Source organism: Cheilinus undulatus, linkage group 2, assembly GCF_018320785.1.
Source record: "Cheilinus undulatus linkage group 2, ASM1832078v1, whole genome shotgun sequence".
Taxonomy (NCBI): Eukaryota; Metazoa; Chordata; class Actinopteri; order Labriformes; family Labridae; genus Cheilinus; species Cheilinus undulatus.
The window spans coordinates 41,566,818-41,580,771 of NC_054866.1; the positions used below are offsets into that span (position 1 = coordinate 41,566,818).

The 13,954-nt window shown below is 38.8% G+C and overlaps 1 protein-coding gene across 1 annotated transcript in view; it reads left to right on the plus strand.

Annotated features, from left to right (window-relative positions):
- The window catches only part of frem2b (FRAS1 related extracellular matrix 2b), a 90,280-nt gene extending 78,214 nt beyond the window's left edge, over positions 1 to 12,066 (plus strand). Inside the window, exons 16-24 of the mRNA XM_041797031.1 lie at positions 197 to 528; positions 4,305 to 4,497; positions 4,620 to 4,724; positions 5,286 to 5,413; positions 5,764 to 5,898; positions 6,044 to 6,170; positions 6,606 to 6,793; positions 6,883 to 7,029; positions 10,143 to 12,066. Of these exons, the coding sequence (XP_041652965.1) occupies positions 197 to 528; positions 4,305 to 4,497; positions 4,620 to 4,724; positions 5,286 to 5,413; positions 5,764 to 5,898; positions 6,044 to 6,170; positions 6,606 to 6,793; positions 6,883 to 7,029; positions 10,143 to 10,649 (1,862 nt within the window). The 3' untranslated portion in view covers positions 10,650 to 12,066. The remainder of the gene's footprint in view (positions 1 to 196; positions 529 to 4,304; positions 4,498 to 4,619; positions 4,725 to 5,285; positions 5,414 to 5,763; positions 5,899 to 6,043; positions 6,171 to 6,605; positions 6,794 to 6,882; positions 7,030 to 10,142) is intronic.
- The last annotated feature ends 1,888 nt before the right edge of the window (positions 12,067 to 13,954 follow it).

Below are 13,954 nucleotides of genomic sequence, written 5' to 3' on the forward strand. Positions count from 1 at the left end.
ATTGTATGAGCATGTCTGAACAGATCATTTTATGTGATTGTCTGGCTGTAAGCTAAATCTTGCTTGGGGAATAAGGAACTTTTTTCCCTGATTCTCTTATATTGTTGTTGATATTTTTGCAATTACTAAAAAAAAAAAAAAAAAAAAAAAAAGATTAATCTAACATTCCAGTGCTTCAACTTTCTGAACTTTCTAGGTATGCTGCCTATCGTATCGACCCGGCCCCTCTCCAACTTTGAGCTCACGTTGAGCCCCGACGGCACCCGTGTCGGAAACCACCGCTGCTCCAATTTGCTGGACTTCTCCGAGGTCAAGACTCGCCACGGCTTTCTTACTGAAGCCACGAAAAATCCTGAAGTAATCGGCGAGACGGCTCCTTACCAGTACAGCACTTCCCTCAGGGGCTCCGGTACGCTCCGCTTCTACAGAAATCTCAACTTGGAGGCCTGTCTGTGGGAGTTCAGCAGCTACTACGACATGTCTGAGCTGCTCAGTGACTGTGGAGGCACCATCGGGACTGATGGACAGGTAAGAAGCCCCCCCTTTAAACTTTAGCTCACCTTTGACCCCTGTTTGTCATCTCTTGACATCAGGTGCCAGAAGCCAGTTCAATAAAGAAGCAGGAATGTGGGCTGAGATGTTATTTCTCTGTTGAATCCTTTAACTATCCTTGCCTGTTTGCATTTTAAAATACTCTTGGGCTTTCAGTCCTAATTAATCATTTACAGGCATATTAAACTGTGCTTGTCTTCTTGGTTTCCTTTAAGGATCCTTAAGTAAACACTAGTAAGTTGAAAAGTCATCCATTACTGTCTCACGTCAACCTCTGGAATAATGACTACCCAACACCTTCCTGTGTTTGACTTGACAAAATGGCATGTCAATAACCAGCAGCCTCATAAAAACCTCTATTTGTCTGTTTTCCTGTTGGCACAATGTGTTGTTTGCAGCAGCTGGTAAATGTGGAGCTGGAACGAGGAGATCTGAAAGCTCTCGCATGCCTCACAGCTTTCAGCATTTGCATTCACCTTGGAAACGTACTGTTAGTTGACTTCAGTTAATTAAGGTAGGATGTTGATAAAGAAGAGTGGAAGAGTGCACAGGGCACATCATGGTGAAAACCCCCACTGAAGGATTAGTAATTAAAGCCCTGCAGCACTTTCATAGATATTTTATGCCCAAAGTATGGAACCGTGTTTATTGGTTTAATGGGAGTTTCTTATTTTACTTGCCTGCAGGCTTTTTCAATAACAAAGGCATCACCCAGGTGATAATACCAGCCTTTTTCAACAACTGGAACTTTGTTGCCTTTAGCTTCATGATGTGAAGCTAAATGTGGCCCTTATCAACAAGCCTAGACTAGAAAGTAGGCTGCTGCTGGTCGTATTATCTACTGTAGCCCTGAGGTGAGAAATGAGTACAGTAAACTCAGCTCTTTAGTCATCGATTAGAGGCAGACCTGCACACAGAATCCACTGGGCCCCTGAAAAACCCAAAGACTAGGCCCTCCCATTAGAGACTTATTGATGGTATCAATTTAAGTGTGTTGGATCAGAAGCTTTGGTGTCAGTGTTCTGGCCAAATGTTCCCGCATGCTAGAGAGGAGTGACAAAGTATTGGTAGGTTCTGATGACATTTTTTATTTGTGCTACTTTAAGACCCTTTTTTGCCATTTCTTTTTCATAATTTTTACCCATTTTTGTTGCTTTTCACCCATTTTTGCCACTTCTCTTTTACACTTTTTTTTTTACCATTTATCGCCACTTCTCACCCTTTTTTGCCGCTTTTCGCCACTATACCATTTGTGCTGCTTTTCAGCCTTTCCTAGCACTTTGAACCAATTTCTGCTTCTTCTTTTTTTTTGCCATTTTTTTCATACACTTTTACCCTTTTTGTGGTGTTTTACACATTTTTGCCACTTTTTTGACACATTTATCCCATTTATGCTACTTTTCAACTTTTTTAAACTCTTTGGAACAACATTTACAGTTTTTGTACCTTTTTGCTGCCTTTTTCCACTTTTACCTATTTTTCTAGCTTTTTACCACTTCTCACCCATTTTTGCCACTTTAATCCCATTCATGCCACTTTCCAACCACTGTTAACCTATCTGGGCAACTTTTGGTCCATTTTGGCCTCTGCAATTTCACACGTTTTACTCATTTTTGTGGGTTTTTTTTGGCCCATTTTTGTCACATCTTTCCCATTTTTTGCCATGTTTTTTGCAACATTTAACCAACTTTTGCCCCCTTTTGCCCATTTTTAAAAAATTTTATCCCATTTTCTGCCACTTTGAAACCTTTTTGATACAATTTAGACCCATTTTTGCAGCTTTTTGCCCAATTTTATTGCTTTCATTTCACATTTTTTTTTGCAACTTTTAACCCATTTGTGCTATTTTTCAACCTCTTTGCCACTATTTGCCACTTAAAATCAATTTTTGCTATTTATTGCCCATTTTAAGCAACTTTTTCCACTTTTATTTTATTTTATTTTCTGGCATCCTTATATTTGTGCACATCACAGCTTAGCTCTGAAGTCTGACATTACTTTCCTGATCATTTCTTTCAGTGTGCTCGTCCATCATGTTAACATTACCAATGAAAAGTTAATTCTGTTTCCAAAAAAAGGGGTTTAAATTTTTGAAAATCCTATCTTGTACCACAGCATAACTAACTAAATACATTTATTTATTTATTTTTTGCTTTGATAAGAGTGATTGGTGTTCGGGTTGGATATGAAATACGGCTATCGCAGCTTAGCTTTAGTATGAATCAAGATTTTGCTGACTTCCATGGGCCCTCATTTTAACTGGGCCCCAGAAATCTCACCCTTTTCTCCCCTTTTAAGGCAGCCTCAATTAGAGGCCATTTGATCTGAGATTATGGAATAATTTAAAGAAGAAACTACGAGTTATGGTTATTAAATAATGAGTCTGTGCTCATGAGGATAAAACCACATGGTCACACTGAGTGTATATTAAAGGTTGAGTATTTATGCACATCTGCTGTGAGTTTCCAATAAGTGATGTCTTTTGTCTGAACAAAAATGCAACCTAATCTTTTTTACATAAACTGAGGTGTATGGGAACAAAGAAATATGTTTTGAGTCTATGTCAGAAGTTAAGAAAAGAATAACAGAAGCCCTGAGAAAACTATCCAAAGAAGACCTACGGCACTGCTTTGATCAGTGGAAGACCTCAATGCAGCGGTGTGTTGATGTAGAAGGGGAGTATATTAAAGGAGAAAGACACTGAAAAATGTTTATGTTCAATAAAACGGTATTATAGCATTTTTCTCGTTTTTTAATAGCCATACCTTGTAAAAGCGAGCTATGAAAGAAACAAATGATTTTGAACCTCAGACCTAGGGTTCTCACAATACAGAAAAACAGCTCAGCAATAAAACCTCTGCTCTTGTCCCTGTTGTCTCTCCATCAAGGGGGGAGTGGTGGTATACATGCAGCTCTTGTAAGCTCTGTATGTAGATTTTGTTGCTATGGTTACAGTCGCACAGACCTAAAGACGGTATGTTAATGCATAGAGTAGGGCGTCACAGGTTCAGTTCCAGGATTTGTAAGGAAGGATCAATGGAAAATAGAGCGCCTTTGTTTGTGGGTGCCCTGTGACCCTGGGTGCTCGTCTAAGTGGGCTGGCAGGCTGAGCGCAGACAGCTCAATGCAGGCCGAGGCCAGTGTCATGTCACCGTGTAGGGCTTAGAGCCCAGCTTAACAGGACCCCAGGAATCTATTAAAGCCCAGCAGGTTGTGTCAGAAGGCCATTCTGCAAATCATTTGCCTGAGCTCACAGCGCCCAGAGGCAAAGACACGTCTCCACATGAACACAGAGCCGGTGCAGGCAGGTACCTCCCACAGGTCAGAGGAAAGTGCAGATACCAGAGAGAGCTACCTCTCAGGACTTTCACCACTCCGAATTCTTCGACTGTGTTAGGACTGCTCTTTTAACGGTGAAGCTGTTCAGCACACCAAACAAAGATAAATAATGAGCATTTTGTGTTTTCTTCATTAATAATTTTTCATTTTTATCTTTTGATTTCAACTTGAAACAGCATCATTTAATGATGAAGCTATTTAGAAGTTTATTGCATGTGGTCAATGATAAGAGATATTGAACACTGTAGACACTACATTACTTTGATGCCTTCTTGTGGTTTATATCATATGCACCGAGCAATTTTCAGCCATTAAAGTTAATTATTGTTTTGTTTTGTTTTGTTTTGTTTTGTTTTATCTTAAAGCTAATAAATTGATCTATTCATCATTACACTTCTTGGGATTTCCTGCAGGTGCTGAATTTGGTCCAGTCCTTTGTGACCTTACGAGTCCCCCTGCATGTGTCCTATGTGTTTCACTCCCCTGTGGGAGCAGGAGGCTGGCAGCACTTTGACTTACAGTCGGAGCTGAGGCTCACATTTGTGTACGACACTGCCATCTTGTGGAGGGATGGTATTGGTAGCCCGCCAGAGGCTGAACTACAAGGTAGGATTGTACAGTCATTTGCAATGAATCATGAGGGATTCTTACAAATGTGTTATGTTCTTTAAATAATTTATCAAAACAACAAAAAGCCAGATAAAAGCTGTTTGTGTCATTCTTTGCAGGAGCTCTGTACCCTACCAGCATGCGTATAAATGGACTGGGACGACTGGTTGTCAACTTCCGCACTGAGGCTCGATTCAGAGGCCTGTTTGTTTTTTCACATCCAGGTACAATATCTGTACAAATCTCATTTTTTTAAATATTATAGCAAATTATTATAATGGCAACAACTTCAAATAAAATGTATAAATTAGGGCTGTTAAGATTAATTGAGTTAATATTCATAAATAAATCAAGGTCCACAATCCGTGCACTTTTTTTTTTCTTTACATCTCCTTTCAGCCACTTGATGTAGTGTTGTGTTGTCAAACATTTAGCTTTTATCTTCTCTTTATCTTCTGTCTACTGTAAAAGCAGATCTGTATCCAAACAGGAAGTCAGTACTCTTAGTTTCAAATGCCATTTGAAATGACACAACAACAGTTCTGAATGCAAAATAGTAAATTTTAAAATGCAATAAAAAGGTGTGGTTAATTACAATCAGCTAAAAATATTCTCAGATTAATAATGTTTTTTTTTAATCTTTTGACAGCCCTAAATGTGTATGCTTACTGCAGAAAAGCATCACTGTGTCTCTAGTATATGTTTTTCTAAATGAAATGTTTTTACCCTGTAACCACACCTACAAATTCACTGTTTTTTGTATTCAATTATTATTTTTCCTATAGCTTCCCCTCTCACTTCAATGGTCATGTGTCCGGACCACCCTGGTTTGACCTTTAACCTTAGTCTTGTAAGGAATGAGCCGACCTACAACCAGCCAATCCAGCAGTGGACATTTGTCTCTGATTTTGCTGTGAGGACACATTTTACTACACAAATATTCATTTTTACCCATGTACATTAAATTTATGAATAACAGGTAATGAAAGACATGCAATATACCAGTATGTCACAGCTGCCACAATACTTTTTGTACATGTAAAAATTGTTTTATGAAATTTCTGCTGTATGGGATATAATACTATATGTTTTGTATGATCTCTATTTATGTATTTTTGTAACTGTGGGATAGAGTCTAGGACAAATTTCCCTATGGGGATATTCAAGTATATCTTTTCGTATCTTATCATCTGACCAGCATTTGTTGTATGTTTCCTTTTTTTTTTTTAACACCTAATTTTTGATCATACTTTCCCCTCTCAGGTGCGTGACTACTCTGGCACATACACAGTGAAGCTGATCCCCTGTACCTCCCCTCCCAGCCTTGAGTATACCATCCCACCTATCTGCAATCCCAGAGAGCCTCTTACCTTTGACATGGACATACGCTTCCAGCAGGTGATTTTACCTTACATGATGTTAGATAAGCTTCTATGATTCATGATTATTTGGGTATCATTTTTCAAGTGAGGATTTTTTTTTTTAAAGGAAAACCGAACAACCGCGTGGACATATTATGATGCATGTCTTCTTTATATTTTAGGTCAGCGACCCCGTGGCTGCAGAGTTCAGTCTGAACACACAGATGATCTTACTCTCTAAACGGGCGCTTTGGCTCTCCGACGGCTCCATGGGTTTTGGACAGGAGAGTGACACTGCATTTTCACAGGGTAGCACAGTCATTAAATGCCTATGGAATAAAAAAACATTTTTATATTTATTTCACTGCTTAGTTCCTTGGACCTCTCTTCAGTTATAAATCAAAAGAAGGTGTCTTCAAGATGAATATTTTGATCTTGATCTAGCACAAGTATTCCCAACTTTTTGAGACCACAAATGATTAAAAAGGGGAAGAAATCTGAGGCTTTTCATGTCTCTCTTAAATCTAATCTCAAAAGACTTTTTTCTCCTCTCAGAGGATGTTAAAGCCAGTGTAAAGCTCTGTCCAAATGAGTGTGATATGCTGCATTTTTAACATTACTGAGTAATGATGTCAATATTAAATGAAGGCAAGGGGACATAATTTTAGGTCTCTGTCTGTGGGAATAAGAAAACCTTATGTGTGTGTTTTGCACTAATGAAAACTGTGTTTTTTTTGCCCTTAGGGGATACCATCTATGGCAGAGTGATGGTGGATCCAGTGCAGAACTTGGGCGATTCTTTCATCTGTAACATCGAGAAAGTATTCCTGTGTACTGGAGCTGATGGATATGTCCCCAAATACAACCCTAGCAACTTTGAGTTTGGCTGCTTGGCTGATGCTCCATCACTTCTCTACAGATTCAAGATCATTGTAAGACATGAGGACTATCTATCATCATGTCACATGGAGCGGTACTCTCGAACCTAATTATACCTTCCTGTCTTTTCTTTTTACCCCAGGACAAAGCCCAGCCAGAGACTCAGGCCCGCTCATTTGGAAATGTAGCGTTCAACGCCTTCCTAGCAGTGGATGACTCCGGTGCTTTAGCTCTAGTGAGACAGCCTGGGTCCGATGGTTTCAGAATGGATTCCTCTGCTCTCTTCCAGGTCAGTAAAGGCTTCCCCATAAGAAACATACTCATCCTTGATTAGCTCTCCTTCTCATATTTCACCAATTTGTGATGCATTCCACCGAGTGTGCTGAAAGTACATTTTTTCGGGGAACTCGTGGCATCCTGCTGTGGAAGAGCGACTCTGAAGAGCAAGATGAAAATATTCAGTGCTGCATAAGAGCAACAGAAAGTGACCTTAAAAGCTGGTCTTTTTCAGTTTTTCTTATTAATAAGCAGACAGAAAAACAGACTGGCTGACCTGAACCATCCAGTCATAGTGTGCTCTGGCCTTTATGGAGCCTCTGATCTGTGATGACAGGATGACTCATGCTCTCCTCTTTTCTTGTGAGTTCAGATCTCTTCCTCTGTTCAGCCAGTCTGTGTTGCTTGGCTTGTTAAGAAGATAGAGTCAGTGTCAATTTTTCTTGTATAATGAGTACTTTGCTATGTCAGAACATTTTTTCAGCTTTCCCCGTCGACTCTACAGTAGCCGGAGTAGAAAAAAAGCATGTTTGACTCTTTTTGTAGCTTGTTTAGAAAGAAATACTTTTGTGCAGAAATACTGAACAGGGAATTTTATAATAGGTTCAAAATAGGCTGTTAATTAGACAGAAGCTTTATATGTTGGTGTTTTTCAATACTTAATAATTGATTTATTAATTATAATATAAAAAACACAGCCCTCCACCCATGCCACACACTTTGGAGAATATTGCTCACTTTTCTTGTCATTCTTTGGCTTTCCATTGTACAGTTCGGGATCCAGCACATGCAAGGAGTAGGGATAAGTGTTTAAATCTGGTAACAACATATCAACACATCAACACATCAACCATACCAAATTACAGGACAGATTCTGGTCCTCCTTTAAGTCCCTCTTCTCCCCAACACAGTCCCTGTCACTCCAAAAGAAAGGCACAAATTACGTTATGTAAAGAAGTTACATCTGTAACACCACTTTTATCAGGGCCACCCAAACTATGGCCAGGGGGCCACATGTGGCCCTTGGCCCATTTTTATTTGGCCCACAGCAAATTTTATAACATAAGTGAAAAATGGCCCTCATTAAAACATGAAGGTTGTGCTCGACTGTAGTGTATATTTGATCTGTTTTCTTACTGAATGACAAGTAAAATTTTGTGTTATCTTGGGGGCTCATCTAGGATGTTAACACAAAATTACATTCCTCTGTCAATTAGAGGAAAAAACCCATAGTTTTTGAATATGGTATGAATTTATTTGGATCAGTGTATATTTTATTTTCAGCACTAGGCAGTGCTACTGGGTTAATTCTATAAACAAACATCTTGATGGGACAATTTATTGATGTGTTTTTTTTCTGGACTTAACTGAGAAAACACTGTAAATTCTCTGGTACATAGAACGTCATTCTTTTTCCGACCATGGCAGATCCAGTGTTAGACGGGGCCAACTAGGACTGAACTGAAATCTGATAGGCCCACTTAAAATCTTTAAAATAATTGACTGGTTGTGTTGTAAGCCATTAATTAGCCATGTAAGCATATTAGACTGGATTTTCTGACTTCAGTATCATAAAGGTGAGGTATATGAACACACCTCCGCCATACTTATAACTTTCAGTATTTGGCCCACAGTGGAAAAGTTCAGACACTCCTGATTTACATGTTCTTGGCATCTTTTTTTTTAAATTATTTATGATGCTGAGACCACTTTTAGTCAGCTGCCAGCATTTTAAACAGTTATTTCTCTTAAAAACTGCTTGGGTACTGGCACCTTTTAAAAAGTATCAATTCAGCACCAATATCAGAAAAAAACGGAACAATGCACAACCCTAGAAAAGAGCAATGGCATACATGGCAAGTCCGTAATCACTGAAGCCCATTGCCAGCACATCTTAATCTGCACAGAGCAGAATAACTCAAACAGGAAGTCACTTACAGGAATCCACAAAACCAGTTACAGACTGCTATCCCATCACAGTCTCAACATAATATTAAAGAGAAAGCAAATGAACAGCATATCAACCTTGTACAGCCTAGCAGATGGGTATAGTTTCTCCACATAATTTTGCAATATTAGGGTAAAAATGGGCAAAAAAACAGTGTTTACTCAATTGTACGCTATATCCAAAAATTTTGAGGTATTTTGTTTTTTACCCAGAAAGCCTTTGTGTTTGGTTACCAGTAATGTGCTCTCAGCGTATTTGATCAGCTGTATGGGTTTGTGGCTTTGACAGACATCAGCTGACTGATCTAAAAGTAATTATTTCAGCTCAGTTTTCCACTTCAACAGCTGACAAGTTTTCATAAAGTAAACATATCGTGCCAACTGTAGCTTGTCTTATTATCAGCCATTAGAAGATTAAAGCAACAGCCATAGACTTACTTGGATGACAAATTTCCATTCAGCTCCTCTGGTCGGCGTCGGCAGTTTATATCCTGAAAGTTGAACAAGGTCCATTGACCACCAACATTCAGTAAGGGAAGGAACTCTGGATGGGGAGTGATGCAGGCTGCAGACGTCTGTGAGCCGCTATTCTCAATCAGAAGTGTCCTGAAGAAGTGTGACAAGTCTCACTCATGACAGCAGCAGCTCTCTGTGTGGACATGGGCTCACAGTTTACACCCTTACACTACCAGGTAACTCAGGATCTCTCCTGTTAAAGTTTCTCCCCTTTCTCTCTTTCTTCCCGCTGAATCTCCATCTGTAGAAGTTGTTTTCTGTATACACTGAGCCATAAAAGTATCTAATTGTATCAGTAAAAATCATCGTCACTTAAGCCGAAAAGCTCATTTAAATTCGGATTTAGCTTAGCTTGTTGTTGATGTCACTGTTGAAGCACACAGACCTTAACAGCTGTCTTGATACTGAGGCGTAAGAGCATGTAGCCGGCAAATTGTGTAGAGAAACTATACCCATCTGCTACGCTGTATAGCCTAGCTCCCCTGCTGTTATAACCAGTGATCTTAAAGGGGCAATCACACTGAAATCACCGGAGGATAATAACACTAGTATTGCCAAGTACCTTATACAACCCAACGTCAGAAATACTGAAATATCCCTTTAAAGGTCAATAAATGAATTGATTTGCCATCAAATGACCCAGATTACTGTTTTTCTCGTCAGGTGTCTGCAGGCAGGGAGTGGTTTATTCACACCATCTACACTGTCCGTTCTCGGGACAACGCTAACCGCGGCATAGGCAAGAGGAGCCTTGAGTACCACGTTATAAACCAACACACAAATCTGCCTCCAAAGGGTCAGCATCGCAGCAGAAGATCAGCCAATGATGTGCCGGACATCATAGAGGATATCGGTGTCAATAACAACCGCGGCACCAACATCCTCCACATCGCGCTGGACCACAGCAGCCAGCGGAGGACAAGCCCAGAGAGGGAGCTCTTCACCAAAGGGATCATCCCTCGGGAGCTCAACCAGAGGGACGACAGTGACGATAAACTAGTGCTGATCATCGGGATCTTTGTGGGCCTGCTCCTCACAGTGCTCATCATCATCCTGGCGGTGTTATTGATCCGGTCCAAGCGAGAGAGGAAAGATGTACCGAAGAGCTCGAGCAGCAGAGAGCCCATGATGACACAAGCGGTCAGTAACAGTGACAGCTCCGAGGTCTAACTAACGGACTCATGGCTGAGAGTTTTAGTTGATATTTTTGTTTTGCAAGTGCCTCACATTTAGATAAAAATTGATGATTGTGTGAAGCAACACAAACAAGAGCTTTGATTCCATTAAAAAACATACTTGAAATATTGCATCTCTTCCACAGCTGGGGAGTGACTGGGATGCTCACTTGGATACAGACTTTGTCAGCAGCTGTTTCATGGCACTTGTCACATTGTCAGCACTCCATTTTTGATTTGCTTTTGATGCCACTTTATCCAAAAAATGGTGTTACTATGTTTCCAAAGGTGCTATAGAAGATGCCTCCTAACTTAAATGGCATTCGGTTTACTGAGTAGGTTGAGAAAAGTTTATCATACTGTAGTTTAACAGCGGGCTTTGTGTGTTTGATTTGCAGCATAATGACACTGAACATAGTTTTTCTTACACTGGACTTGTCATTATAAGGATAAAGATACCGTGGTTAATCATAAGATACAGTGCGTGCCTAAGAAATCAACTCATTTTGAGGTTTTTTATTGTATGTCATGTTTGTCCTGGGTCGGTAAAACATTTCTTGACATTGTTTTCTTGTGCTTATGTTTTTGCATGCGTTTATTTTGTGTCTTAGCATTGTTTAAAATTGTGAAAAAAAAAAAAAAAATTTAAATGATGAAAAACGCATCTAATCTACTGTATTTCCAACAGTTTCTGCATTTTAAAGCATACCATATATCATCAAAACAGTATTTATCCGTAGCCAATAGTCAAGTTTCCCTTAATATTAAGTTTTGATTCAACATTTTAAGACCTTATAACAACATGATACTAAATCAAATAAGCAAATTGAAACCGTTAGGATTTGTAGAGTTAAAGCAACTTTCAAGACAGCTGGTCTGCAATGTACAGTGTAGTATAGTAGTGGTTCCACATCTTCTTTTTCCAACAGAGACTACTTTTGCTTTCTAACAGGTGACTACTGTAGCTTAGTGTAGACAGCAGGGGCTCCAGATCACTCCAACAACAGGGCTACTGTATGTGCTGTTGAGTTTTAAACCTGGAAAAATCCTCTAAGTTTGGCTGATTTTACTTAAAGGGAATGTAATGCTTTACCCATAAATCATTGTTTTTAAAGTCAGAACTGCTGTTCTATCCCTGGTTCATAGTTTTAGGTGTATTTATTTATTTTTTAATGCTTATTATGTTTTGCTGCAATAAATCATACATCATTTCTTCTCTAATTTAGTTTTAAACCTATCCTTCTCAAACTGTATTGTACAAACTGTCCCTTGTTTGTCGTTGAGATTTCAAATTACAATCCTCATACAGAGCATTCAGAAAGAATTCAGACCCCCTTTGCTTTAGTCAATTTTGTTATGTTGCAGCCTGATGCAAGACGATTAAATTCATTTTTATTCTCATTACTCTACACTCAGTACCTCGTCATGACAAAGTGGAAACAGAATTTTAAAAAATGTACAAAATGGAATAAAAATATAAGAGTGAAATATCACATTTACATAAGTATTTAGACCCCTTGCAACAACATTTGAAATTTAGTTCAGGTACCTCCCATTTGTCTTCATCTTTGCTGAGATGTTTCTACACCTTGATTGGAGCCCACCTGGGGTAAATTTAATTGAAAGACACACATCTCTCTTTAGAAGACCTCACAGCTGATAATGCATATCTGAGCAAAAACCAAGCCATGAGGTCAGAGGAACTGCCTGCAGAGCTCAGAGACAGGATTGTTACAAGAGAAATAGAAGGAACCTGAGCTAAATTTTAAGTGTTTTTGTAAAGGGTTTGAATACTTATGTGATATTTCGGTTCTTTTGTTTTTTGGATTAATTTCTATTTTTTTGTTCACACTTTGTAATGATGGGGTACTAAGTACAGATTAATGAGAATAGAAATAATTTAATAGGCTGTAACATAACAAATTTTAAAAAAATATATGATAGGGGTCTGAATACCTTTTCAAATGCACTGTATAGAGGTTATGTGACAAGTTTGCATTGAAACATCGTCCATTTAAAATGAACATTATTCAAGCTTTCACTGTATAATTGTTTTCTAGATCCAGGCACTGGATTGCCATAAATCTGATTACCTCATACTGCTGTATATCAACATAGACACTATACTCATATTAGTCACTACTCTATCAATGTGTGGTTTATCTGCAATTTTATTTTGATATAAAAACAACTCTATGCAATCTGTTCTACCATCATGAAATGTTTACCACATGTATGATTTTTTATATTCAGTGCACATTTTGCTTGCTAATTTAGGTTTGACACTGTATCGTTGTACTGTGGTTTTATTCCACTCTAATGCTTTGAGTGCATTCTGAGCTTTTTATGCACATGAGTGTATGTATGTATATACATATGTATCACCTATAAATATACCATTTGAATGTTTTGGGAATGGTTATTGTTAAAAGATGCATAAAGTATGTGCTGTAAGTATTTGTAACATAGACCAGAAGCACAGCGTGGTCTGCAAATAAATAATTTTTCAAGAAAACGTCATGAAATTTTATGATCTTTGGTGAAAAATGTTTTTCTTAGCCTGGAGCGGTTTCAAGGTTCTCTCAGGGAGTGTTTGGTCAGTTCTTCCTAAGAACTTTGTACTTGGCACCAAACACTGTGTTTGAATAATTAATGGCTCTGCTAAAATATTTTTGAAATCTCATGCAACCTTTGCCGTACGTTTAAACACTTAACTTCGGAATATCTAGTTGCTGTCATTCTAGATTTCAATGGATCTTATCTGAGTAGGGGCAAACTGAAAGCTAAGATTTACATCACTATTTTATCATTTCTTACACACTGAAATTAAAAATGATACAAAGTTATGAAACTTGAGGCAAGGAGCAAAATGTCAGTCCAGATCCCTGGACATGGAAATATCTGCTTATACTGAGTTTCAGTGTGAAGTAAAAGTTTCATATTTGAAGACTTTATAAAGTTCTGAGTGTAGTGCTTTCTTTTTCTTAGGTCCAACTTTTTTTGTGTGTTTTGTGTACATAAGTGGTCAACAGCAGGATAGGGTACCCCAATGGAGTCTGGGCACTGACAGTGGTGATGGAAAGAGTACAGTAAGATAAGGAGTGGACTTCTGAGGAGCTTAACCTGGACACTGATGAGGTGACTTGGGAGAAACCATGAAGGGATGTAGGATGCACAAGAAGCTGGACCTGGAGGTAGCTGGGATGGAGGAGGGTTGCAGTGGTCACATTGAAACAACAGACTGACTGCAGAGGAGAGGAGAACAGATCTTAAAACAGCAGCAGGATGATTGGATTGAGA